Source organism: Embiotoca jacksoni, unplaced genomic scaffold (assembly GCF_022577435.1).
Source record: "Embiotoca jacksoni isolate LCO1_2020_lvr unplaced genomic scaffold, fEmbJac1.0.p SCAF_9, whole genome shotgun sequence".
NCBI lineage: Eukaryota > Metazoa > Chordata > Actinopteri > Embiotocidae > Embiotoca > Embiotoca jacksoni.
The window spans coordinates 7,486,146-7,513,151 of NW_027185447.1; the positions used below are offsets into that span (position 1 = coordinate 7,486,146).

Here is a 27,006-nt window from a genome sequence, read left to right on the forward strand (position 1 = left end):
AGAGCTACAAATAAGACACGCCTGCATGTGTGGGCCAATAGATATATTATCAATATTTAATCCTGTGTGGTGCAGCCTGTGGGCATTGATAGCATTGATGCTGGATGTAAACTTAAATCATCACTGAATTACAGCTTTTTTTTAAATTTCTATTTATTTGATATTTCTGGTATCGTCTTGAGGGCATGTAGTAACATGGCAACTAAGTAGGTGTAATCATTTAATGTCTGGAGCTTTTTGTTTTGAAAGAAAAGTTGATTCAAAGCTAGAACACTGTCCTAAAGAGATATAAAGTATATAATCTAGTGCTTAGCCATGGACATCAAATAACTGAAGCTCATTTGAGGTATTAGTCGATTCATCCCATCTGTTTAATGTGTTGACTGAACCTGTTGTATAGAAATTTTGGTCATTAAACCAACATTAGATCCGAGTGTGATAATCAGCCGCAGAGGAAAAACTAAATGCACAGCATACAGTAGTCAGGGATGGAGTCAAAACAACGGAGGTGATACGAGACCTCTGTCTGTGCTGCTTTTGTATTCAGACCCTCAGGTTAATGACTGAACATCAGCCGCATTCTGCCGAGTTGACGCAGGTTTACATATATTTATAGCCTCTGCTGCTGTCAATCAATTTCCCAAAACCAATTTTCATTTCTACTTCTGTGTTTCACATCTATCCTGTAGCTTGTTCCCACTGTTTTTTTTTTTTTTGGCATCTTGAAAATGGCAAAGCCAGGAGCTCGTTGTTTACATGGAATAATATATAGCCACAGGGTTGTTTAATTGTGACTATGGGTTCTGGTTCTGTCATGAAAGTGGCAAATGTGCCCACGATCGGGTATTTCTATAAGACAGATACTTTTTCTAACATTCTCTGGTCGAAGAGGGCCCAGTAATGAGTTGATATCAATCAAATAACACACAGCAAGGGAAACACTGCCAGTTCAACCCAGCAAGGGAAAAAAGGTGCATTTCTGGTAAGACCATTATTACTGCTACTCGGGTAGCGTGCTGCTCACTCTGTGCCTCCTGTGTAGACACCGTGCTACACCGTGTCTCCACAGCAGCTTCAGTCCTGCATCTATACATGAGGCATTCAGGCAGAGCACACAATCACTGGGGTTCTCTGAGCGTAAAACTAGAAAATAGACTTGAAGCATAAAAACAAACTTTGGGGTTGCGATTACGACCGTACGGTCCTGAAAAATGCAGCTGAAATGCTTCTGTTGTAAACATGTCACAGGATGCAACTCAAGCAATGAAAACATAACCTGCATGTTTTGTTCTCTGAGATACTGTGCAGGTTTCTTTTCTTCCGGCGTGAAACAAGTGTTGCGTGGCAATGAAAGTACAGGTGTTCATGGTCCCCAGAGGATGAAGGCTAACAGTTAGTAACAGAATAAGAAATGGATTTATGACCAAATATCAACCTATAACTGTCTAAGCTGTACTTTTTGTTTAGTGCTACTTAGCTAAAGTGCTAACATGCTAAACAAAGACAATGATAAATGCTTTATTACAGTCTGCTACTGCCACAGAGTTGCTAGCATGGATGTACACTCTGAAGAGATCTATTTTAAAGATAGTTGCATGGTCTGAAGCACTTTACGCAAGCGCCTTTAGAGCGTGTCCAAATCCACTTTGGACAGTTTAATGCCAAATAATCTGAGCGCAAAGTAAGGCCCAAGGTTCAAAAGGGTGGTACTAAGGTGCTCTTATTAATCATAGGTGGGCTTGACTGTAACACAAAATAAACCAATCAGTGTCATCAAGCATTCCCTTTAAAATCCAGGTGCGCTTACACCTTGATGGATTGCTATTATAATGGCAGATTGGCTAAGTAGCAGGAAGGAAATCTGCTGTGCAGCTGAAACGGATCTGCTCATGAAGAAATTAATGTACACAATAATAATCTTTCACATTGTAATGTTTTTGTCTTTAATTATTTGCATGTTTGGCATCGTGATGGACTTGTAACCTGGCCAGAGTTGTACCATGCCTTTACCCAAAATCAGCCGGGATAGGCTCCAGCCCCTCCGTAACCCTGTCCAGGATAAAGCGGGTATAGACAAAGGATGGATGCATGTTTGTGAGCTTCTGTGCGTCTCTCTGTGTGTAACAAGCAGAGTTTATGTGCGTTGTGCACCCACATATTTGTAACATTTAAATGTAATGTACCCTTAAAATAACAGTAAAATACTGAGCACTGATTTAAAACCAGGGTGTTTGTTGGTCATTCGCGTAATCACTTTCACTGCCTTAAAAATAGCAATGCACCAACAATGCACCTAACCAGACCTCTTTTTAACAGGTCCATGAGCACTCAGAGGTGCTCAAGTAAATTTGCTGTTTAAACAATGTGGGTGCTGGATGGGAAAATGACAACTGCATCAGTCTAAAACTTAGAGATATGATAAAGTTCTGGTTTTAAAAGCACCTTACTGGCCTGCTAGTGTATCCAGGCATCTTTCTAGTATGGGAAAAAGATAAAGACTGTAACTCTGTTCACACACATTTCTGTAGCATGTCAGGTGTGTGGAGCAGCTTTTCCAAACCTCTTGTTTCCCTGCTCATGTGTCTTCTCAGCCTGTTTCCACAGACAATGCTCACGCTGTCAACAAAATCATTCCTTGTGCTCCTTTGATGACACTGAGCTTGAACTGGTACAAATAAATACTTTATATAAGAATATGGAAACAAATAACAAGTGTTTGAATCTTTACTTTGAAAATGTCTGCATCGATGTTGTTTGAATACTAACTGGCTGCTGTACCACCACACTGTAAAGCTTTAAAACAACAAACTGTCCCGTCAAAAGGGGGTTTACAAAAACAGTATGGTTGAAGTACTTACTCGTTCTCCAGAGCGTGGTCTCTTCTTTGGCCTGCTGGGTACTGTGTCTTCTTTAGGGTTGGTGTCTATGGCCCAATAGGAACCCTGAATGGTGACCAAAATAAAACACACATTAGCCTCAGGTCTGTTTTTCTGTATTTCTGCAGCACTTTTGATTGCTCTGTTGGATTAGGTACACTTTAAATTCCTTTTTATCTTTTTTTTTTTTTTTTTTTTTTTTTTTTTAATAAGGAGTCAGAGGTGGAAAAATTCCACAAATAATCCCCCAAAATAAATATAGAAACACACCGGGGAAAAACAAAATATTCAAGTAAAAGTACTAAATTCTGAATTTTTATTGGTGTTATGTGTAAATACAAAAGCATACTCTCACACATGATCAAATCATGTGTGAGAGATACTGGATTTCATTGTTGTGGGTGGTAAAATGTTGAAGTTATACTATTTGGTAGAACTTGCACTAAACATTTATGTTTATGTAACTAAAACTAACAGATAAAAACCTAAAATTGTCTTTCAATATGCTGTTTGAGTAAACTAAAATCAGTCACCTGTGCACAGCGAGACAAAATCCATACAGGTAACAGCAGGTAACATATGACAGATATAATGCCACAGCAGGAATAACACTAACACACAAATACATATTTCAAAAGGAGATTAGGGAATCTTAGGAGGCAAGTAAATAAAAAATAAATGTGATCAATTTATGAATAAACAGCCAGCCATAAGTGATGCACCTGAAAATAGCAACAGTCAACAACTATAAGGGAAACCTTAATTATTGACAACCAAATCAGTAAACAAGGAAAAAATAAAAATAAAAAAAAAAAATCGAAGGGATCCGTATCAGCAGATTGTTTGTTTATTTATGTCCAGTCTTAGATTTTTTTTAAATTCCCAAATATCCAGAATCGGGCAGGCTATAAACACCCCACATATGTTAGCACAGAAGAATCACACCACTCAAACATTTCACAGCTGTGGACACAAAATATCTTCTAAATCTTTGGCGCATCTTGACAACCGGCCAGTCAACACGCTTTTTAGACAACAGAGGATGACCTTCAAACTGAAGTCTGGTTTGAACTCATCGCAAAGATCTTTCCTCAAAACCTTTTCTAATAAATCAGGAGTCAAAACGAATTACAAATCCCAAATTATATTTGAAAAAAAGGAGAAAAAAAACAACCTCTATTGTGTTCCTGTCATTGACCGTGATGTTGTTACCCTGATAAACAACAGAGTACAACCAAGCACTGTCCTTTAATCAGAAAAAAATTGTCTTGTTAAGTGTCTTATTAACCTGGAAAGACTTTCAATTTTAGGAGAACTGCAGCTTCTTAAACATAGTTTAAAGTTCCTTATCAATTTAATTTCAAATCAACATGAACCTTGAGATATTTTTGTTAGGAAACAATTAAAAATAGTTTTTACTGCAATTGTCAATAACAATATCTGTGCTGTCATAGTTCCAAGTGTGATTCTACTACTACTCATGTCAGTTAGATTTGAACACATTTTATATCACCAATTACAGCTTGTAACTGTTAATATCTGCCATTTGTCTACTTATGTGTGTCAGAGTTAAATCCGATACATTTTCACAGCTTTTCCATCTGTTTCTCAGTATCCCTCCTTATTGTGGATACGATTTTTCTCACTTCGTCCCAGTGAGGCTGCTTCGGTCTTCCTAATGGGAGGAACCAAGTGTCACTAAACAGCAAAAAAAAGTGAAGTAGATGGATCCACTATGTGATAAAACCCACGTATCTGTTGTTCTTCCACTTCTGCATCAAATCAGTTTTCTCTGGGTTTAGTTTTCCAAAAGTGCACACTCCTGCTTCCTTTCCCCAGAAAATCCACTAAAATCCTTTTGATACACAATGTTAAAACACAGCGGCCTCCAGACTAAACACATACAACGAGAGGAGGAAATCAATTGCTTTTAGGTCCTTGATTTCCTCCTGGTCTGATTCTTTTCCCCCCCTTTTCATTTTCCCTCTTCCCTCCTAAGGAGGTCCAAAGCTGCAGACTGAATTCAAGAGGTTCATCTAGGCCACACATACACACAGCTCAACTCTCAACATCTAGCTCCCTCCCATCTCTCTTATTCTTGCCGCTTCTCCTCCCCCTGTCTCTCAGTCCCACATCAGTGAACAGTACACAGCCAATTAACGTTAGCACATGCATGATTTAGCTTCTCCCCTCTCTCCGTGGCTTCAAACAGAGCATGTACATTCAACTTCTCCACACACAGATGACCCCCCCCCCACCCCACCACGCCAAGGTATCGACCGCTTCGATCCACGGTGTGAATTAAGGTGCTGGTCAGGTCCAAGTAAGGCTAATCAGAGGGGAGCCGCTCTCTTTGTGTCTTTGCAGACTATAGGCCTCCACTCAAGCCCAAGGATTTTGTTTGAATTATTTAAACCTTCTTCCCCCTAATTCATTTTTCAATGGCTCCAAAATCCCTGCAGCCTGGAGAAACTCCCTCTTCCACACCAGACCCCGAACAAAATGAGTTTTGAGAGCTCAATGAAAAGTTTTGGCCTGTCAGTTTCTCTTTTATGAAAGTGGTGGATTGCCTCTCACATTATCCCCGTGATGAGTTGAAATGCAGGCATTTGAGCTTTTACTTAAAACACCGCGTAAAGACAAGCTTCAGTGATCAGCTATAATTATATACTTCCCCCCGTCTCAGTGAGTCCTTGGATTCAGCACAAACAAGGAATTGACAATATTTTATGATCAAACTGCCGCTGCTGAAGTGGCCGTGGCAACTCTGTTTTGTAACCACAGTAGCAGCAGCGGTTTAAACATATCTAAAGCTTCCTCTGATTGTGTCCAAGAGAGAGACAGAAGCAGGTCCTAATAAAGCATAACAGATGCGTGAAAGGCCTTGCATCTGAAGGAGTGTACCTACATATACTTATCATTCATTTCTCCCTGTACCACATTATTACTTGGCAGAATCAATATTGTGGGAGCCACAGAAAACAGAGAAAGCAGCATTAGGCATTCAGCACAGCCGGTTATGGAGTTACAAATGGTTTTTAAGTGCAGAGACTGTGTATGTGTGTGTGAGAAACAAAAATAAACACGAGTGAGTGCATGTCTTTGGGTGCACTTATGCACAAGTGTGTGCGCAAACATGACACCAGGTGAAAAGTCACCGCTGCCTTATTTGTAAGATCGCTGAAATAGACGTGCAATTTCATTGTGTGTCGCAGCGTAATTCAAGCAGAGCTTTTCAGTCGTATTATATTGTTCTGGAAATACTTACTTTTCCAGGGTCGTCTTTGGAGCGAGGCACTTTAAGAAAACACTTGTTCAAGGACAGGTTGTGTCGTATAGAATTCTGCAGGGAGAGACAGATTGAGAGTGGAGGGGAAAGGAAAGGCAGCAGAGAAGAAGAAACGGGACAAAACACGGTTACAGAGTGAATTAACAAAAAAGGAAAACAACTTTTACAGTTTATCATATATCTACTGATTCGGCCCCATTCCACAGAGTTCATTGCCACTGCAGCTCTTTGATTTTTCCAGCTTTTTCAAGCACATGCCAGAAAAGGTTGGGAACCAGTGCAAAAACAATCCGTGACCTTGTCGTGTGCTCCATTCCCCCAAAGTACAAGGCAATTTCATCTTCATTCTGATCTGTGCAATGTCGCCCTCATCAAGACACAAGAAAACAGAAATAAACTGGTGATGAAGAGAGTTTGGAGTTGGAGCGAGAGCGAGTTTGTGGAATCAAGGGTAGTAGTAATACTACTAGAAGTAGTTTACAGTGTTTTTTTTGGCAGCAAAAATTAAGATACATGCTCTATCCTGGCGCTCTGCTGCATGTGTTAGAGCCTTGCTAACTTCAGCTCAGGTTTCAGATCTGGCTCTGGACCTCTGTCTTGGCTGTTTTGAAGACACTTTTTTTTTTGGTATTTGAAGGCAGAGCAGTCCTTCACTTTCTCTTCTTTACAATGTCGAATGAAAAATAACAATACGGGTCACAGTTACACACGAGTGAAGATAGCAGACGGCTGTATTGATTAAAACTGAATCATATTTGTTCTGTCAGACACACCTGGAACTGAAAACCTGGAAAAGGAGGCTGAAATACACCGAGTGTGGATGCAGTACGGGGCACGCCAGAGGGACGCTGGGGCAATGATTTGACACGGCCGTGAGGTGGGTGATGATGTCAGCAGGTGTGGGGTGTCCTAGTCTGAGGTGCTCTGGGGTTGAATGCATTTTTTTGAATATGTGAAGGGGGCGAGTCCTACACAGACTTTAAAAAACTAAAAATGTTAAGCATATAACACATTCAGTTTTAGCTATAATGAGAGGAAGCCGATGTTCCTATAGTTTGTAACACCTAGTGTTTGTGTGTGTGTGTGTGTTACGTGCATGTGAGAGGAGGAAAAGGAAAAGAGCGAAGGAGAGGGGGCCAACAACAGTGTACACTAACCTGACATGAACCCGTTCTCCCTTCAGGCTCCCATTCTCCACTCATCTGCTGCTGCTAATTAATACCACTGGGGAGGAGGAGGGGAGAAGACAGAGGGATGGGAGGTATTTCTCTTCTCCTTCTCCCAGGTTCGTACTGCGCAACACCGGCTTTGTTTCCCCAACAAAAAACACCTTCTCTCTGTCTCTAGCATACCATAACAGCCTGTTCCACCTTTGCCTCGCCCCGCTCCTCCTGGAAAAATGCTCCAGCAGTTTCCGACTGCTCAAACTTAGCGGGTCACTGGCTGCTTGTGGCCGTCCATCAAGGAAACATGTGGCAGTCGGGTGATGAAAAAGGCGAGGAGGACCGCCACCAGCTCGCTACACAACAGCAACCATCTGTTCCAAAAAAACTTTCCTGTGGGTGGTGGCGGTGGATCATTACTGTCACTTCAGCAGCCGGCACCTCTACAGTAACTCTGCTAATCTAATGCTTGTTCATTTTCACACTATTTCTTATTACCCAAGCAGTTTTTGCACACCTGTGCACTACTTGTAATGTCTGCACAACCCTCTTGTATTTCAGACTCTGCACACTCTGGCACTTTTCACCTTTAGGCATACGTGTCCTCTGTGGGGCCTGGGTGGTGTGATGAAAAGTTACATGTGCCAACATTACAAATATTTTATTGGCCTAAATTGTTTCATGCCCGTTGTGTGAAGTCATAAATTGTCCCGCTACAGTAAATCGGTAGTTTAACGTACTGTTTCTCGGTTGGTTTGGACCTTGAATCAGCTTGTTTCCTCGTGGCTGTGTCCCTTCTGATCAATGTAACACAATGGGAATACCACAAGGATATACAATGTTACACCAAAAACAAAACTGTATTAGGTGAATGCTGCATATGTAGGATATTTGTAGAGATGAACATGTACAGTGTGCTGCAAACTTGCATTGCATTGCTGAATTAATTGCTTGTCCTGTTGTCTTCATGTCATGTATCTTTCTTATTTTCATCACCATTGTGTACTTGAAAATTACATATGGGGAAATGTCTGTGCAAACATTTTCAGCAATCCATCCAATAGTTGTTGAGATATTTTAGTCTGTACCAATGTGATGGACCAACTAGCAGAGCAGTACTACTGTCCATAAAGACACGCTGCTGGGATGGCGACAAATCTAATCTTGATGAGAGTCAAAATATCATCTGGGACTGTGGATGTTGTACCATATAGGTCATATTTGTGTTGTCTTTGTCTCTGGTGTCTCCGAGCAAATAAAACTCTCTTAAACTGCTAAAAATATTATCAAGATTACATCGACACATTTTGATTTCAAGGCTTTTTTTTCTTTTAAAAGATTATAAAACATATGGTGTGTGCAGAAACGGCAAAATAATGCTCTTCTAATAGTGAATTTGCTTTTGTCAATATCACACACCCTATACACAGCAAGCTACTATATAGTCCCAAACAATTACAGTTTTACCTGTGCAGTTTAATTTACTGTATTTTTCATTGACAGTATAGAAACTTAGCTAACTGTTATGACCATTTCATTTCTAATGTTTAGCCCTTATAGCATGAAGTCCATACACGACATACATTGACGCTCCTGGTCACCCACACATATCCACGAAGGTCGAAGAAAAATAAAACAGCTTCTTCTCCTTGTCACTGACGGGAAGCTGGAAGTAAGGAAAGAACGAAAGAAAAGAAACGAGAACAATTTCTGCGCACAGTTAGCTGCAAGGACGGTGTGGGGGTGTGAGTGTGTCTTTGTCTGTACCACTGCGTGGAGAGGAAGACCGTCCTTTCACCCGGAAAGCATTAGCGTAAGCATACTTTTGTGTGCATATCGCCTTCTCTCCGACAGTTACAGAAACAGTAATCTCTCACCGAATGGGAATAGTCATCGTCAATAAATGTGCTGATTAGCAGTGCTGTGAAGTGAGACGATGAGATTCACTGCTGTGTCGTCCTTCCAACCACTCCTCGCCCCGGCCTGATTAATGAGCTTTTTGGGGCCGGGCTGGGGCCGTGCCATGCCTGCCCAGTAGCTAATGGATCACACCGTCACAGCCGTCGTGTGTGACAGTGTCTACGTGTGTTTGTGTGAAATGTAGGACGGACACTGAATGAGAGTACGGGTTGAGTCCCATAACTGTTGCCTGAGGAAAACTGAAAACAAAACATAAACATCCACTTTTTTTACTGCAGGAAACCAAACTTATTGTTGGCATATTATAATATAAAACTCTACAATCCCACTTAAACATCATTTATTTCATAAAAATCAAATTAAATAACATCCTGAATTTGGACACACACACACATACAGACACATACAGACACACACAAAGACACACACACACACACACACACACACACACACACAGTATGAGTAAGTAATTTCTTTGACAAAGAGTGCAAGGCTTTAAATGTGTGGTATGTACAATATATGCTGCTTATGTGTGTATGTGGTGGCGGTGGATGCTGCTGCTGCTGCTGCTTAACGTAGGATGCAGCATCCTGGATTTGACGAGGTTAGTTATATAAGGCAAGCTTCATAAGCATGGATGACTTTTTGACTAAATGCAATGTGATATAATGTGAAGTGTGACAAAAAGTCAGGTTTTGGAAAAATGCTTTCGGGTGGGGAGGCAAGACAGAGGAGAGGAGTGTAAGACTCTGCGTGTGTGTGTGTGTGTGTGTGTGTGTGTGTGTGTGTGTGTGTGTGTGTGTGTGTGTGTGTGTGTGTGTGTGTGTGTGTGTGTGTGTGTGTGTGTGTGGATCAGACTGAGAAAGAGATAAATGATCTAAGAGAGGATTATGAAATTGACAGATTTGATTAAAAGGTTATCTTCGTGTGTGTGTGAGCAGACACGTTAAAGCGCAGGTTAAAGCAGCCAGAGGGGCATTCAGCCCATCGGCAGGAAGCATGCTCTGTATGTATGTGTGTGTGTGTGTGTGTGTGTGTGTGTGTGTGTGTGTGTGTGTGTGTGCAGATACACCAATGAAACGGGTCACATGGAGAAGAGTGAAGTTATATAAGTGGGGAGGTTTGGAAGATTTGGGTCATGGCAGCTGAGTTAAATACAAAGTGGCAACATGAGATGGCATTTCCCCTGAACTGAGTTTAACAGTCTGGAAAAGTGATGCTTCACAAGCGTGGAAACAAAACTTGTCAGACTTTAAGAAAACAACCCTCATTACACTGAAATTGTCACTTGGCCTGTAAGGTCAGGTGCACTGGAAACACACGGCATAGCTGATGTGGGGTTGCAAAATGTTGTTACATTACCATGCATTTTCTGGATTGACAATCTAAGGTCTCCAACCCAAAGATCGCGATCTGGTTCTCAGTAGATTGCGGAAGGTTCGAACAATATGCAGTGCTTTCTACACTTAAGACTTACTTGGCAGGTATTTATTTTGAAACCTGTCCAAGAGAACGATGGTATCAACACGATTGATTAACAAGTGGACAATGTCCCCTCGCTTTGCTTCACCCGTGTCTGCTCTGACCATGTCAGTGCAGCAGAGGATGAGATCCGAGCACAGAAACTCTCACACTGAGCTTGAAAGAAACGGGAGCTCATAAATTAGGTAAATAATATGAATACAATATTTTGGGCTGGACCGCTACAGCGTGGCCAGAGCTATAAAGCGAGTGATTGTCACTCAGTGAGAGATCAAAGTTATACCGCAGTTCCGCTGTATGGCACATTTTTTCAAAATAAAAGCCCTCCAGTTTCATACATGGTCCAGGCCATAGGTTTTGACTTAGACTTGTGTTTCTTTCAGGAGGGGCAGAGTGTCCCAACTGAATGGGAAACATAGGATTTTCCTGGTTAAATCTTATATTAAAACACGTCTCATACCAGTTACACCACACACAAGTTGCGTGCACTGCAGTAGGCGTTTAGGAAACATCTGTGTAATTGTAGATACAGAAAATAACCCACCATGGAAATCATAAAGAAATGCACATGCTGTTGAATTTAAGCTGTTGTGATACAAAATGTGTATGAAGAGAATCAATTTGTTCCTGTTCACATAAAAGAAGCTTAGTCAGCTGGTTTGGGTGGAGCTCAGCTATGTTAATAAATGTTACTGTACGTGAGTAGGTCTCAGAGGAAAAATGGTTGGAGAACCCTGGTCTAAGGTGACTTGTCGCTGGGCCACTCCAGCACTAAAACATTAAAGCCCGAGTTGATTCTTTTGGGAAGGAATGTCCACTCTTGTTTGAACAGGAAAAATGATAACGACCAACAAAAAGTTTAAGACGACATTTAAAAGATGTGTAAAATCCAACATGCAAGGCCATTGTGGCTTTTGAGGTAAACTGTACAGCTTTACATTTTTGTTTAAAGATAAATTCACCAATGTGCCTTGGCAAGCTGTAACGGAAAGCCTTGAAGTCTCTACAAAGCAAGGCAGGAAATTAAGCCTTCATGCCAGTGTGTATGTTGTGTAAGTCCCAAAGAAACCTCTGTTCAGCTGTGTTTAGGGAGACTCGGGTCAAAGGGCAAAAGGTTTGCTGGCCAGAGTAACCTATGGGGGGCTTATGGAGTCTGACGTGCATACACAAATGCACACCCACAAAGCAGTATTCAGGAGAGCCTCTTCCATGCCCTTCAGTATGAATGTACCGTGTGCACCTAAAGACAGCACAAGAGATATAGAAACAGTAAGAAAGGGAGAAAAGGAAGGAAGTAACAGCAGGAGGGGATATTTGGAGAGAAGAGAGACGGAGGAGATTTTATTAACTTTCAGCTGAACCCATACAGTGCATAAAGAGAGGGTAAAATGTGGCAAGGTTTGAAGGTAAGGCAGTGGAGAAGGAGCTGGGAAGAGGGAGGATGCAAAAGGCACGAAGAAATAAAGAGCCGGAGTTGGCTGGAAGAGGGAGTGTGGGGTACACGCATATACGGACAGGTGTCTTAGAAGTGAAAGTCTCCTGGGTTCTGAGCATCATTGAGACGCCTTATTATATCCTGATGGTGACGAGTGACAGACACTCCGTGAGTATGCAAGGTTGAATACAAGTCACTACTTCAAACCCAATCGGATACATATTCATTTCATTTGATGGACCCTTCCCCCACCCTCTGCACTCCCTCGCTGAAGTACTTCACACAACTCATCCATAAGATGAGAAGTGTGTGTGTGTGTGTGTGTGTGTGTGTGTGTGTGTGTGCGCGTGCGTGTATTTCAGTGTTTTGTTCGTGCATACAAGTGTGTATGTAGGCAGGTGTGTGTGCACCTGGGCACATGAATGTGAGCAGCTATGCACACGCTTGTTCATCTGTGTGAATGTGCGTGTCTACATGCCTACATGTTTAGAACATGAGTGTACCAGAACCTGTGTGTGATGGAAAAAGGAGAGAATGGGCGCGTGTGTGTGTGTGTGTGTGTGTGTGTGTGTGTGTGTGTGTGTGTGTGTGTGTGTGTGTGTGTGTGTGTGTGTGTGTGTGTGTGTGTGTGTGTGTGTGTGTGTGTGGAGGTGGAGGTGGAGGTGGGGTTGCTGCTCTCTCTGGGGAGCTTACAAGTAGCTCCAAAACAATAACAATATACTCAAATGTAGTGCATCACTCCAACCAGCAGGACCTGCTCGAGTTGAGTGATGCGCCCTGAACCAGCTTTGGCAAATCTTTTTGACTTTTGACAATTTAACACAGAGGGGTGTCTACTTGCAAGCCCTTGTTGCATTTTAAATTTCAAGGGCTTTATTGGCAAAGTTTAAAAAAAACTAAGCATCAAAGTAGTTTGTCTAAATATCTGGACACTTTAGTTCTGTACATTTTTTGTTAACGTATGGGGAGAGGACATTGCCAATTTGCCAACATACTTTTGATTTAACTGGCAAAAATTGTTAACTGTTTGCCTGAACAAAATTCTGGCTAAGAACATAAAATTTTTTCTTTGTCAAATCGTAATTAAAAGAATAACTTTTGTAATCAACTGTGCATTAACAAAACAAAGTTGTTGTTTTGTATTTTTGAATAGAAATGGCCACATTAAAAACATAAAGATCATCAATATTAGGCAAGAGATGAGAACAATGCTCCCTTGGGTGTCTCTCATAAAGGGGGGTGTCTGGATATTTTTATCTCCTGAAGTGATGCAGTGTGCAGTCACAGGGAGAGAACTTTCAGCAGCCCTGGAGGTCCATCTGTCTGTAGTAAGAGCTATGTAGGCTGTGTTGGACAATTCTTTGACAGTTCCTTGTCGTGTCTGTTCATAAAGTTCAGGAATTACTGTGCTGCTGAAGTGTAGAAGGGGATATTACAGCACGGCTCAGGTGCTTTATCATACACCGACATCCCACATCCTCCACGACTGCATAGGGCTGCATATCTTTTGCTCTAAAAACCACAATGCTCGAGTTGTGGATTTTGCATGGAAAGGCTGTTTAAATGCTGCGAGAAGGAGGAGTCGCACTTTCGTAAACACTATACCCAAGTTTTTTGTTTTTCCTAATTGTTAATTAGTTTTTTCTGCTCATGCCTTATAGGCTATTTCAAATGAACCGAACAATACAGACATGACCCAAACAGTGACCCGAAAATCAAATATACTGGGAGGCAATATTTGCCCCCCCTCTCCTCTTCCTGGGAGTATATTTACCAAGGAGAGGTCATTAAGCTCTTTAAAACCTGAAATTACAGACTAGAACTTGTTAAAGTAAATGTTCAATATTTCATTGACTGGTTTACGTTGAAGGAGGAAGTGCATCTTGGTCTCAACCTCACTTGTCAAACGGTGACTGCATATTCTGTTTTCTTTTGGTCTGCTTTAAAGGTATAATACGTAATTAAGGAAGTAAAATTTTTTAAAACTGACTAGAACTTTTGAAATATGTTGTACTTAACTCATCCCAATTGTTTCCAACAATATTCAAAAACAGAAATTCATCATTTTAATCAGGGTAAAGATCTGTTTCATTAGGATCGCCTGTAAGTAGGTTTATATCCATTTTACCCCTATACCTGCTGTAACTTCCTGAAAAACACTCTTCTACCTGCTGTTCAAGTCTGTGAGCATTGAGACTCACCTCCAACACAGCAAATAAACTACATTTATTACATGTACCATTATCACTTCTAACTATCTCTGGTTTGGAGTTGAATTTCACCGATGTCCTTCAGTATGTGATACATTCAAAACAATGCACAATAATGTCAGACAGAATTTTACAACTGTGGTAAGTTATCATAGTGGCAATTATTTTATATTCCATCAAAGAGGTAAACTAGAAAAACTCCACCTTACAAAGTTATCTAGCAGGAACGTGCACTTGCATGTATGACATTGCATTGCGCTGCGCTGCAACAAAAGATGCAACAAAAGATGTGACTAGTTTAACTTTTTTGTGGAACCTCCTTCGTGTGTCACATCAGCAGGATTTCTGACAACTAATTTAGAGAGACAAAACCTTTCAGCTGTAATTTTTACTATAGAGTTTTAAAAATAACACAGACCAAATTAGGTCATGGTGGCACACGTCCTGTTGCTGGTTGTGTTAAGCAGAGGGCTGTGGCGAAGTGACAGCTTCTGTCAGTGGCTTTCCGGAGAGAGGAGGCGAGTGAGCAGGGAAGGAGGAAGGAGTACACTGGTCGTACTGTGTATCCCAATAATGTTTGACAGACGCCTTTTTCTATTCTCGTTCTTACCCGAGGAAATGAAGGCCATTCTGGACTGAATATAAACATATTAATTAGATGAGCAGTGTTGAGCTGTTTAGGGCCACTAAAACTGCAATGGATTGCCTGTAGGTATAAACAAAATCCACATAATTTATCTAAATTAGTAAAAAAAAAAAAAAAAACATTTCTTTCTCTTCATTTTATCACGAGCCTTTTCAAAAACTGTACATGTCTGCTCTGACACAGTCCAGGACTGTGTAAAGGTAAAGTTAAAATGGCCTTCTTCCTGTCAACTCTAAGCCTTTATGATTAAAATGTCAATATTACCGATGACAGATGACCTTAAAGTCATAAAATAGCGATTAAAGTCTCAGTAGCTGGACAGGAGTTCCTGAGAGCAAATAAATTCAGAGTTTGGAGATCCAGCAAAGTAACCTGACTTTTGTCTTTTGTTACACTCCTAAGCAGATGTTTGCTGTGATGCACAATTTATTTGTTTGGCAACCCAAACAGAAGAGATGTAGTAGACTTTTCTTCAGATTAAAATTTTGTTTCACAATACAACTTCGCGATAGAAATAGATTAAATATTGAGGTGGTTTCAAAAAAGATGTACATGTTTGTTTGCACGAAGTGTTCAGAGCGAAAACAAACTAAATCGCTGACAACTGACAAGACAGGTTTTATCATTGAATGCCAGTTTTTTTAATCTGTGTCAAAGTTAGTTTTTACATTATATCAACGCTTCCACTGTCTCTCCATTTTGAATTTTGACTTTTGAAACATTAAACCTGCAGTGTAAAACTTTTGCCTCGGCCTTCTGACAGTGAGAGTAATTACAAAACCCCCGTCATAACCTGCTTACATCATCGGCTTCACATAGTCTACTCTGTTGCTACTCTTGCAGTTAAATTAATTGCTTTGAGCATCACAACCCTCCCAAAAACAACTAATTTCACTATCAAATTTTTACAGTGATTGGCCTGCCAAAATTTGGAAAGTCTGGAACAGCTGAACAATTGAATTATTTTTTAATTAGCATTCAAGTTAGCATCGGGCTTAACTGGGAATTAGCTGGCCAGTGCAAGTCTCTGGTACGTACGCATGCTCTTCCCATTGGGAATGCCCAGTATGCATTCATCCGGCTCGATGATGTCTCACCAGACACCAGATTTAAAAACTTTGTAGACTGAGAAATACAGAGAGATTTATCTGGTGGTAATATGCCAAATCAGCGCAGTGTGAACTCATTCATTTATAAGTAAACTCTCACAGTTTGGCTTAAATCCACTGTTCATAACTGACTAAATCTGCTGATGTTTTGACTAGTCAAAATATTTAACCAATAATCAAATGATGACACCATTGACCATTTTTAATAACCTTTTCGTCTAAGAAAATAACCCACAACTTTTACTGGCACAAATCATCACAAACTTGAGCAGGGCAGCTTTAACTTAAACCAGATAAGCATCAACTTTTTCCTCCATTGTTGTTTGACATACTCGTGTTATTTTAGGTCTGACAAAAGACAGGCTCATGTCAGGCAGGATGCAAAACCCATAACGAGTGAATAAGCTCATTCTGTGGTATAATTGTTGCATTCCAGAGTGCTAGAGAAACAGTCCTTGAGCCTATTATTAGCCATATGGAGAGTGCTACAGGCCTGACTGGTTAGAGAGGGAAACAGTGCTGGATGTGCGCCAAATGCTCGAGGAGATAGCAAGAGAAATTCCTCACTTTTAATTAAGAATTGAATACTGAGACTGGTATTAGGTGATTAGTATGTAATTAAAAGCTCTAGCAGTGTTTCACATACAAGCATAATTAATAGCTGCCTCAGTGTGTGCATGTATAGACATGCAAGCAGGGCATATTGGGCGAGTATGGAAAGAGCCTAAAATGGCATATGCTGATTATCTTAATTTGTTTTTCAATTGATGGCAACAAATTTACATTAAACATTAATGTGAAAAAGACAGGTTTTATATTTTGTACACTAAAAATTATATACACAACACTTTTGTTTTTGTTCTCTAATTCCATGAGGTGAAATAAAAGCTCGAAGAATTATTTTATGCACACAAAAGGCTTATTTTTTTCAAAATACCAGTCTAAAATGTGCAGTTTTATCATGCTACACAAAGCCACAGACGTGACAAGTCTTTAAAGACTGACTGCAGGAAAGTCTACCAGAGCTGTCCCATGAACTGAATGTTAATTTTACTAACACAAGTTGTCTCCAATTTCATTTCAGAGAATTTTGCTGTACATCCAACCGGCCTCACAACCGTAGAACACGTGTAAGCAGGCCAGCTCAGGATCGCCACATCTGGTGGTTTCACCTGCGAGATTGTCCGAGACCGGCCACCCAGACAGCTGAAGAGACTAGGGCTGGGCGATTTATATCGATTTCTTTATCGTATCATGATTTGAGACTAGATATCGTCTCAGATTTTGGACATTATAATATCGTTATATGGCATAACAGTTTTTTTCCTGGTTTTAAAAGCTGCAATACAGTTAAGGGATAATTTGGTATGGTACAAGGATAATATTGTGGCACAAAAAGAAAAATTCATGACAACTTCTTATAAATCCGTGTAGCAAAGTTGAAGGTTTTTTGATTAAGAGTAAAGTTGACTGTGTAAACATGAAATTTAGATTTTGTCTTTCAGCTTTGATAGCAAAGTATTTCAAATTTAATTTCAGAGTTGAGCTTTAATATAAATTACGATGACGTATTGAATACCAACATCTTTAACACAATCTGAAGAGGGAGGTTTTGACCTAGACATCCACCCACACACACACACACACACATCTGGACAGCAGACTGGTCTAACATGACATGTAAACTGGGAATGCTAAGGTACATGTAACAGCTCTATGTGTTACTTAGTAACGAGGGGATAAACACAGTCAGAAGTGAGACTCAATAAAACAAACAGACGGCTGTGGCATTTTCCCAGTCACCACCATCAGATTCTGTTAAAATTACTCTGTAAAATACAGACAAAAGCGCGCACGCACACACACACACACACACACACACACACACACACACACACACACACACACACACACATATCAAACCCTCTACACACATAAAAGCATCATCTTGTACACACACACACACGTGTAACACTACATGCTGTGAATGTAAAGACACACAGACTGCTTCAAAGCAGAATCACAACAAGCACAGTCCAGTGGTGAAATCTGGACTATGCTTCATGAGACACAAACTCAGGGGCTTCAGTGCAGCTACAGTCACATAACGACTCTCAGCAGCCAATGACAACAGACTTCCTCCACATAGATAAGTACACTTGACACTGAGCATTGACCTCCTCCGTGCCCGGTCGCAGAACTCCCATAGAGCGTACAGGAAAGTCAGGGAGCCAGAATAATGGCCTAGTGCTGATTTATATCAGGTGATTGTCTGTGACATGTGGTGTTCAGCCAAAGGCCAAAGGCCATCGCGGCAGCGCTGCCCTTTACAACGTCACATTAGGCCTTGCTAATTCGCAGGCAATTAGCCTGGCTGCATAGAAGCTAGCCTGAGGCCACAGGGGTCGCGGGAGAGCAGGTTAGTCAGCACCGACTGAAACAAGCCATTTGGTGAAGGTACACGTCTAGACTGCATTTAACAAGTGGTAAATAATGAGAAGACCTTCACATTTCAATAATAAAATAACGGCATGATGAGCTTTGAATAGCCAACATTTTCCTCCTCATATTCAGCATGAATAGATTTAAGTATTACTTGATATCGAGATGATTTAGTAAACCGCCTAATCATTTAAAAACTTTGAAATAAACTGAAAAGAAAAAGTAAGTAACATTATTTCACCAAGACATAAAATCAGCAGAGAAACAGCCAAAAGCAAAACAAATAGACACTATAAAAACACTCAGATGCATAAAATGAGAGCTAATTAAGATAGAACATAAAACACTAAACAGAGAATACTGTAGGGCATGTGTTGAAGGTCAGTTTTTTTAGAGTTTAAAATCCTGACTGCATGGGGCGAGCTGATGGCCAAGTGGTTCGAGTGCATACCACACGAGCAAAGATGCCCTCAGCAGCAGAGTCCCCGGTTTCCCCCCCGATTGCTGCGGGTCATTGCTCTGCTATCTTTCCGCACACTTCCTGTCTAATCCTTACTGCAAAACTATCCAATAAAAAAAAATAAAAAAAATCATGACTGCACATGGAATAAAAAGAACAACATTTCATTAGATAGATGACTCACTTATGCTGACAAATAAAAGATAGACAGCAAGCGAAGGAACCCCCGTGTGGCTGTGGTTTCCTGCTGTGTACTCATTATGAACTGTGGTAAAGGTGGGCTCAGGAGAGGAGGGACACGTGGGTGCAAAGGGGATGTGAGGGGGCTGGAGAGAGCATGGGAAAGTAGAGCTGTGCACAGTGTAGGACGCATGAAGAGAGAGGGAGAGGCTGGTAGAGATAACATAGGGGAGATAATGCCGTTCCAGTGACACAAAATAAACCGGGAATGACGCAGCCTGATGCAACGCTGTTAGCATTCCACTCCAGTTGTATTTCCTCTCCAGTTTATTCCTCTGCTCCATAAAAAAAGCAACAACAACAACAAAAAAACGGAAATGCAATGCATGCGAGTTACACAAGCTGAATTTAGAAGCTTCGACCAGCTCCATAAACAAATCACTTATGTATGCATGTGCTATTTAATTTCAAGATTTTTTTTTTGTGCTTCGGATTCTGAACCTCCTCCACAGCTCCGGAGGAAGCTTCTCATCATTACCTCTCAGATGAAAAGAGCTCTACATATTCATTTTTCCAGCGAAGACACAAAAATCTCATGACCTTGGGAAGTTCCATGATTATAACTGCTAACTAGATTTGCTTTAAATGCATTTTAAAAGTGTGCGATTGTGTGCAGATTTAGCACGTTGCAGGAATCCTATGACGGTCAAACGACGTATGCATGTGTGCGATAAAGTTGGTCATGGTGTGTGTATGTGGTGTGTGTTGTCCTGGCTTCAACTCTACCGTTTCTGCACTCTCACATTATCATACAGAGCAGACGGAGTGCGTGTGCTGGGTAGTAAAACTCTCCTGTGCTCTCTGACAGCCCCCCCCCACCACACACACACACACACACACACACACACACACACACACGCACACACACCCCACATCGCATCTCCTGCTGAGCTCCCCGTGTGTAATCTGTAGACTGCACACGTACACTGCCTACCTGAGTGGGAGTCTCTCTGTGGGTGTACGAGCTTGTGTGTGTGTGCGCACGCATGTGCGGCGGAGGGTGAAGGAGACGGCAAACACGACAGACCACGTATGAGGCGTTCTCTGAAAGAGCGGGTGTTCGCCTTGAGTCGGTACATTTAGAAAACACGCATCCTTAGAGTGTGTACTCGCAACGCGTGTCTGTGCGAGCCGACGATGTCTGCCAAACATGGCAGCAAGACGATCTCCGTGTCTGCATCCCACTGTGTACAGCTGACAACGATCACCTGAACTGGATTGAACCAGACTTATGTAACCTTTTCAGCGATGGCCATGGCTGGTAGGAAACGGGCCTCAGTGTGTTCAATTGGGTCATCCAGGAAAAGAAAGTTTACAGGCTTTTCTTGCAGACTGATACAGAAATGAAACTTGTGTGATCTGTCTTAGTTTGTTGCTTTGCATGCTTGTAAAATATCAGTCCATGCGCAGGTCAATCCACAGATCTGCGCAACACATTTCCTTTATCATAACCAAACTCGGAGGAAGAAAAAACAAACTGAGTGAGCTCAAAACATTCAGTCTTGTTTTAAAAGTCTGTGTAGTCTACTGTATATTTTTTGTCACATTCTGTAATACTTGCAAAAGAAAACTATTGTGCATTGGCCTACATGGAGGGCAACACAACTCTGGGTTATGTCTCTCTCAACAAACTGCATCGATACCATGGACAAACGCCAGAACGTGCGAAAAGAAAACCACAATGCCATCAGCATAGTGCCTTAATGATGCTACTAAAATGCAGCCGCACACACAAATCAATGAATCTAGCGGTATAATTATGGGATACTAAAACATCCTGGCACTCAAGCACAACCAGCAGGAGCATGCAGTCATGAGCTGCAGTAAGAGAAAGCCTGAATGGTCTCAGTCACCCTTATCCTCTCCCTCTCCAAACAGAAAACTAATTGATTGAATCCTACATGCAGGTAAGAATCTCTGCCAACACAACCTGGCTAGTATCATAACCTTTTTGTCTCCGTTTCTGGCATGCAGCTCCGTTCAGGGAACGGTGCGTTGAAGATTATAGACGGGGAACAAACAGGCTCGTGAAAGGGAAAGAAGAAGAGAGGAAAGAGGAGTGAGTGACTAAGAGAGTGAGGGAGAAGAAGAGGGGGTTCGGTGGAGTGCAAGAGCTTGGGAGATGAAGATAGAAAGTGAAGGAGAGAGAAATAATGAGAGAAGAGGAAAAATGTTCCTACTCTCAGAGAGATGAATTGGTTGATAGTTTGCAGACAGGGTTTTGAGTGTGTCAGTGGAAGGACTATATCCATCCCCTTCTTCACTAATAAGGCAGAGAATCCCCAAGACAAAACCGCAGGGATCTATTCATTTGTCTCCAATAACACAGCCACCTTTCTGCTCATATTAGCCGGGATTTGCATAGCTACATTTGCATAAGGATTTAATAATGTCATCTGAATGAGACAAAATGCACCTGTCAATCATTTTTGGTTCAGTTGAAGGTTTCTGCGCTCTTCGAGGCAACCATGGGATCAAGTTTTTGTATTCAGAGCACTCGCGATACGAGCTCCAGAGGATGGGGTCGAATTTGCATCACGTATCAAATCTGCTAGTTGAATCAGACTTTTTTCACATCCTTTATAGAGTCTCGGTTTAGTTTTAAAGGTTTATAAGTTAAAAAATAATTAACTAGGAACTGAGATGTTTAATTGATATTATACATTAGGGCTACACGATTCTGGATGAAATCACGATTTTCTTGCTTAGAGTTCAATCAAGATTCCCTCTCACAATTTTTTTTTTTCAATATAAATGTTTGTTGCACTCATTTACCTGATAAAAAAGGAAATGCAACAAAGATATAGCGGTGCCTGATTTAAGACTGACATCTACTCTGGACACCAAAAGGGGAACATTCTTAGTTTGACTGCAAGTGCAGCAGCTTCATGAATCTGACACTGAACATAAAAACAATCAACTTCACTGTCTTGTGTTCTCTTATTAAACACAAGTATTTTTCTGTGACTTTTCTTTCGTCAGCGTCTTACTCACCCTCACTGGATCTATTTTCTGGTTTCAGCTGCTCAAGTTGTTAAGTGAGAAAGTAGGAGCGCTTGTTTTGATGACGTTGAAAATCCAACAGAATCATTGTCATTTAGAAATGAGATTGCATTGAGGTATGGATCAAGATTGTGTTTTAACATAAATAATCATGTGGGCCTATGATATATATGAGTGTACCAAGTGGCATGTTGGACCTGATTCGAAACAGACCCAAAAAAGACCCGTTAAAAACCGTAAAAGATCACTTTACAGAAATACATGAAAGTCCAATTTTTACCACCTGCAAGATCAATACATTATTCTGTAGCCAACTGTATAATAGAAAGGCAGATGATAATGTTTTTCTAACTTATTTCATCTCTGAATCAAATTCCCAAGAAGTATCTGAATATATTTTTAACATATCCCTGCTACTGATTTCCTAAAATATTTTTTTATAGTAGCGACGATAACAAAACACATAATCAGAGCCGGATTGTGTTCAGATACATTCAGATCCCCACGCATATTAAAACTCAGACCTGTGGCAGCAAAACAAAAGCCCCACCTAATTAGACAAGTACAATTCCAACCCTGTTTGACTCCGGTCAACTTAATGTTCATTTGAAACGGGTTATATAATTTGCAGCCGTTGACGATGTTTTGTAATTTTCTCTCTTAAAAAATTGCATCCCATGATGTTTTATAATACAGGTATTTCACCGTCCTGGAACCAGACTCATATTGGAGCCAACTATCACAGCTCAACTGTAGAGAGTAAAAACCTAAATAACATAGTTTATGTTTTCTGTCTTGTCTTACCTTCCAGCCGCTGCCCGCCTCTCGGTAGTAGGGGAAGTTGTCACAGATCCACTGGTAGATCTCACTGAGCGTCATCCGCTTGCGTGGTGAGCCGTTGATGGCGAAGGTGATGAGGCTGGCGTAGCTGTAGGGAGGTTTACCGTCTCGGTGCTGCGCGGCTTCCTCTTGGTCCAGCGTTGTTCCTGGGTCCAGGTGTACGATCTTCTTGCCGGGCCCGTGCCCGTGCCCGTGATGGTGCACATGGAGGTGGTGGCCGTGGTGGTGGCCCCCGTCCGCCTTCTGGATGGCTGCCCTCATGCTGAGCTGGGGAAGCCAGTCCATTGAAGTGAGGCTACTCTCCAGCTCAGAGGTCATGGTGTTTGTCGGTTCAGGGGGTCGAAAGGGGAAGGTAAGAGGCTCTGCGACGTGGCGTATGGAGGGTCTCCTGTTGGCTCACTGAATGGGTTCTGTGCAGCAGTCTTGGTTCAAGCCTGGAAAAGCAGGAGGTTTGTTTACCATGCCTATTCATCTCCGTTATCTGGAGCAGAGACACTTGGCAGAGACACATGGATGTTAACTCGCACATTATTTTGCACATACAATGTAACCTTGTATAATGGAAAACTAAATATGTTGGCATGTCTATCACTTTAATACTGCACATGAATATGATCTGCAATGTGAGCAATGGATATGAAAAAAAAAAACTTTTATCAAACTATACATTACGTGTGGGGGACTAGGTAGGAGTTCAGTGTCTTACTCTTCCCATTCCTTTCCATCTTTCTTTGGGCCAAAGCATCTGGGGAAGTCACCGAAGTGAAAGGTAGAGTCCTTCCCCCGTTCATGTTCACAAGTTCTTCATTTAGCCGCTGCAATGGCCGCTGCTGCAACGTACAAACACAAAACCACACAAGACGGTGAGCTTGCTCTGCCAGACAGCCTTCATAAGATATTAATATCGCACAACCGTTCAACTGGCCTCGGCATCTGTCCAACCCGATTAAAACTCGTCTCTCTTTCTCTCTCTGTGTTCTGTCTATCTGGATTTCCTCGCACTCTCATTCCCTCCAAAGTGGAAATGGCAATTGGATCTGCGGAGTGACTAAAAGCTGGGGAATTGTTTTCACAAGTGCCTGCCAAATGGGGGGAACAGCTCGGGAGGAATTCCAACCCTCTAGAGGAGTTGAAAGGCTCGTCCCCTTTCCCTCTCTGTCTGCCCTGCCACCATCAACCCACCACCCCTCCAACACACACACACACACACACACACACACACACACACACACACACACCTTGTTCTCATTCTAACTCTCGACGTGCCTCACTCTCCTGTCAAGTCAAGTCCATGCCCACCCCCCCTCGGAGTATCAGATCCTTGTCAGACAGACACAAACAATGAAAAAAACATGATAACCCTCGACGTCTTGCTTTGGTAGCTATTTTTAGAGCGACACTGAACTTTAAAACGTGTCCTGTGTGGGACAGAATAGGAACTATATTTTTTGGTAGTGGGAGCTATTAGCAGGAGTTTTAACAAGATTTAGGACATACGGAAGACAATCATTTGGTACACACAAGAGAAATTACTCACTAATTGTTCTGTACTTCATTCAGTCACAGAACATTTGTAGATTTGTCACTACTGGACTGAGAATGTCATGTAACTGTTACTCATCGCAGGCGTGAGGATGTTGCTTTCAGACTGATTCAACAAAGAAAATTGTCTTGTTTGGTGCTCAGTGCTTTAGGAGGATAAACATTCGGAACATACAGGTAAAGAGACGGATACGAAGTAGGCTAATGCCTGTGAATTGTTAACAATGGTTGGACGCATTCAACCCTCTAATTATATAGAAATCTACATCTATACCTTTATCACTGTCCCATGCAGTAACCTTCCTATGTCCTTGAACAACAAAGAGCTTACGGGCCCACGCATTCTCCATTCATTCTCACTGTATAAAATGAAGGTGGGAGAACTTCAATGAGCCTGCCTACGAAGACAAACACAAACCCCTCTGTCTCTCTTTCCACCAATCCCCCTGGAGAACCCAACATACCGGGATGAAAAAGAAGAAGGGAAATACTGGGCTCCTGCGAAAAACCTTGCTTAATTGCAAGTAGAGAAAAAAAACAAAAAAACAAACACATGTTTAGCAGCAGATTCGTCAGGCCAAACAAGCCAGGCAGCAGGACTAGGGGAAGGAAAGGGGAACCGAGAGAACACATATGCCCAATGAGGCCTCTTGCACAACACCACCCCCATCTCCTCCTCAAGGCCCTGCCACTGTGGGAGAAGCCACAGCCAACCCCCTCCTCCAAAATCCCAGGAAGCCATCTTAATTAGTGCACCTTCTTTCTCTTCTTTTTTTTTTTTTGCTGGAGGGAAGGTAGCATTGCTAGTTGTACTGGTGGTGGGTAGGTGGGGATGGGGGTGGTGACACACAAGACATAGAACAACAAGTACTTATTTTCCACTCATTAAAAGGAAGCTCAAGCTGCAAATCAGCCTGCCACAAGCCCCGACCTGCTGTGCTGCCGTGGCTGTTGTTGTTGAGAAGTTTGGAAGCGTGGGCTGGCTGCATGACGGCACGGTGGAGCTTCGCACCGCTCGCCTGGTGAGGATTTGGGATGATGAGTAATAGAAGAGAGCAGAGAGAGACGAGGAGGGGCATGACTTGGCTTCTGGGGATAAGGTCCCTGCTGGGCGGGTAGACACAACCAATTACCTAGTCGACTCAGTCAACTGGTCCCACAGTGACTGAGCTAACCTCAGCACTCTGCCTTTTGTTTCTGATATCTGCTGGGTTTCACGTTGGCCTCAGAAGTCTGCGTGGTATCAGGGCAGAGATATGATCACTGCAGAGAAGACAGCTTTTACAGCGCTTATCTCGGGGCTATCAGTTTTACATATGAAATACATTGTATTGTATAGAAAGCATAGACACCACTATGAAGGTGGTTTATTCATTCAAGTAACTGTTCATGGTTGTTTGAGTGTAGTGAAAGAGCAATAAGTACAATATAATGTGCAGTGAAACAGAATACTAACAATTCGTTCTATCTTAATAAAAAAAAATAACAGATACAGCAACTCAGCATGTGTCCGTCATTTCACTCGTACAATATAATAGAATAATTAGGTTAATTGCTGATTCTTAATTGGCCGTAGATGTGAAGGTGAGTGTGGATGGCTGTCTTTCTTACTGTGTTGGCCCTGTGATGTAACAGTGGCCTGTCCATGGTGAAGTCAAAAGAGAGACGTTCCAGATAATGAATAGATAATTGAATGATTGAGTAGTTAGCCTAGTTTGTAGAAAATGTTATGGGATTGTATATACACCATGGAGTTCCTAAAAAATACTGCAGCTCCATTCGATTTTACTGGTTGGCATTGGCCTATGATAGATATATCGGCATCAGCATACGTTGTCCGATATAAAAAAGAATTCTGAACATTATGCAAAAAAGATGCTTGGGGTGAATTTGAAATGTTTCTATTCATCTTTTCTTTTTCTTTTTAATTAACAAATTCTCATTAAAGTTCCCTGTTTCAGTGCACTAATGTCATTTTTGTCAAGTTTTTCATTGAATTTTTTTATTACAAGTGTTTGATAACCATATTTCGGTTGATATATCGATATCGAAACTTATCAATATCGGCATCAGCCATAAAAAAAATTCAGTATTGTCTGTTCTCCAAAAATACATTCCTTTTTTGGACACATTTAAGTGTCACTTTCAAAAACGATTCTTTTATGACAATAAAAAATTATGGGAGTAATAAAACTGAATGGTAAAGTTTCAAAAGGAACCTAATCAGAAAATTGTAAAGTCCATGTTCAACCTATCAATAACAAAATGTATTGGTTTGTATTCATAAATGCATGATTGCATGATTATTTGCAAGTTTAGAAATAAATATGCAGAAAACAGTCAACTTTG

The 27,006-nt window shown here is 41.4% G+C and overlaps 1 protein-coding gene across 2 annotated transcripts in view; it reads right to left on the reverse strand.

The window, feature by feature from the left end:
* Positions 1-27,006, reverse strand: part of LOC138193024 (forkhead box protein J3-like) — a 58,769-nt gene that overhangs the window by 26,071 nt on the left and 5,692 nt on the right. For both annotated transcript variants that reach the window (XM_069140794.1, XM_069140795.1), the window contains exons 2-5: positions 23,822-23,945; positions 23,080-23,549; positions 6,145-6,219; positions 2,859-2,942 (exon numbers count right to left, since the gene is read on the reverse strand). In XM_069140794.1, the coding sequence (XP_068996895.1) occupies positions 2,859-2,942; positions 6,145-6,219; positions 23,080-23,433 (513 nt within the window). In that variant the 5' untranslated portion in view covers positions 23,434-23,549; positions 23,822-23,945. The remainder of the gene's footprint in view (positions 1-2,858; positions 2,943-6,144; positions 6,220-23,079; positions 23,550-23,821; positions 23,946-27,006) is intronic.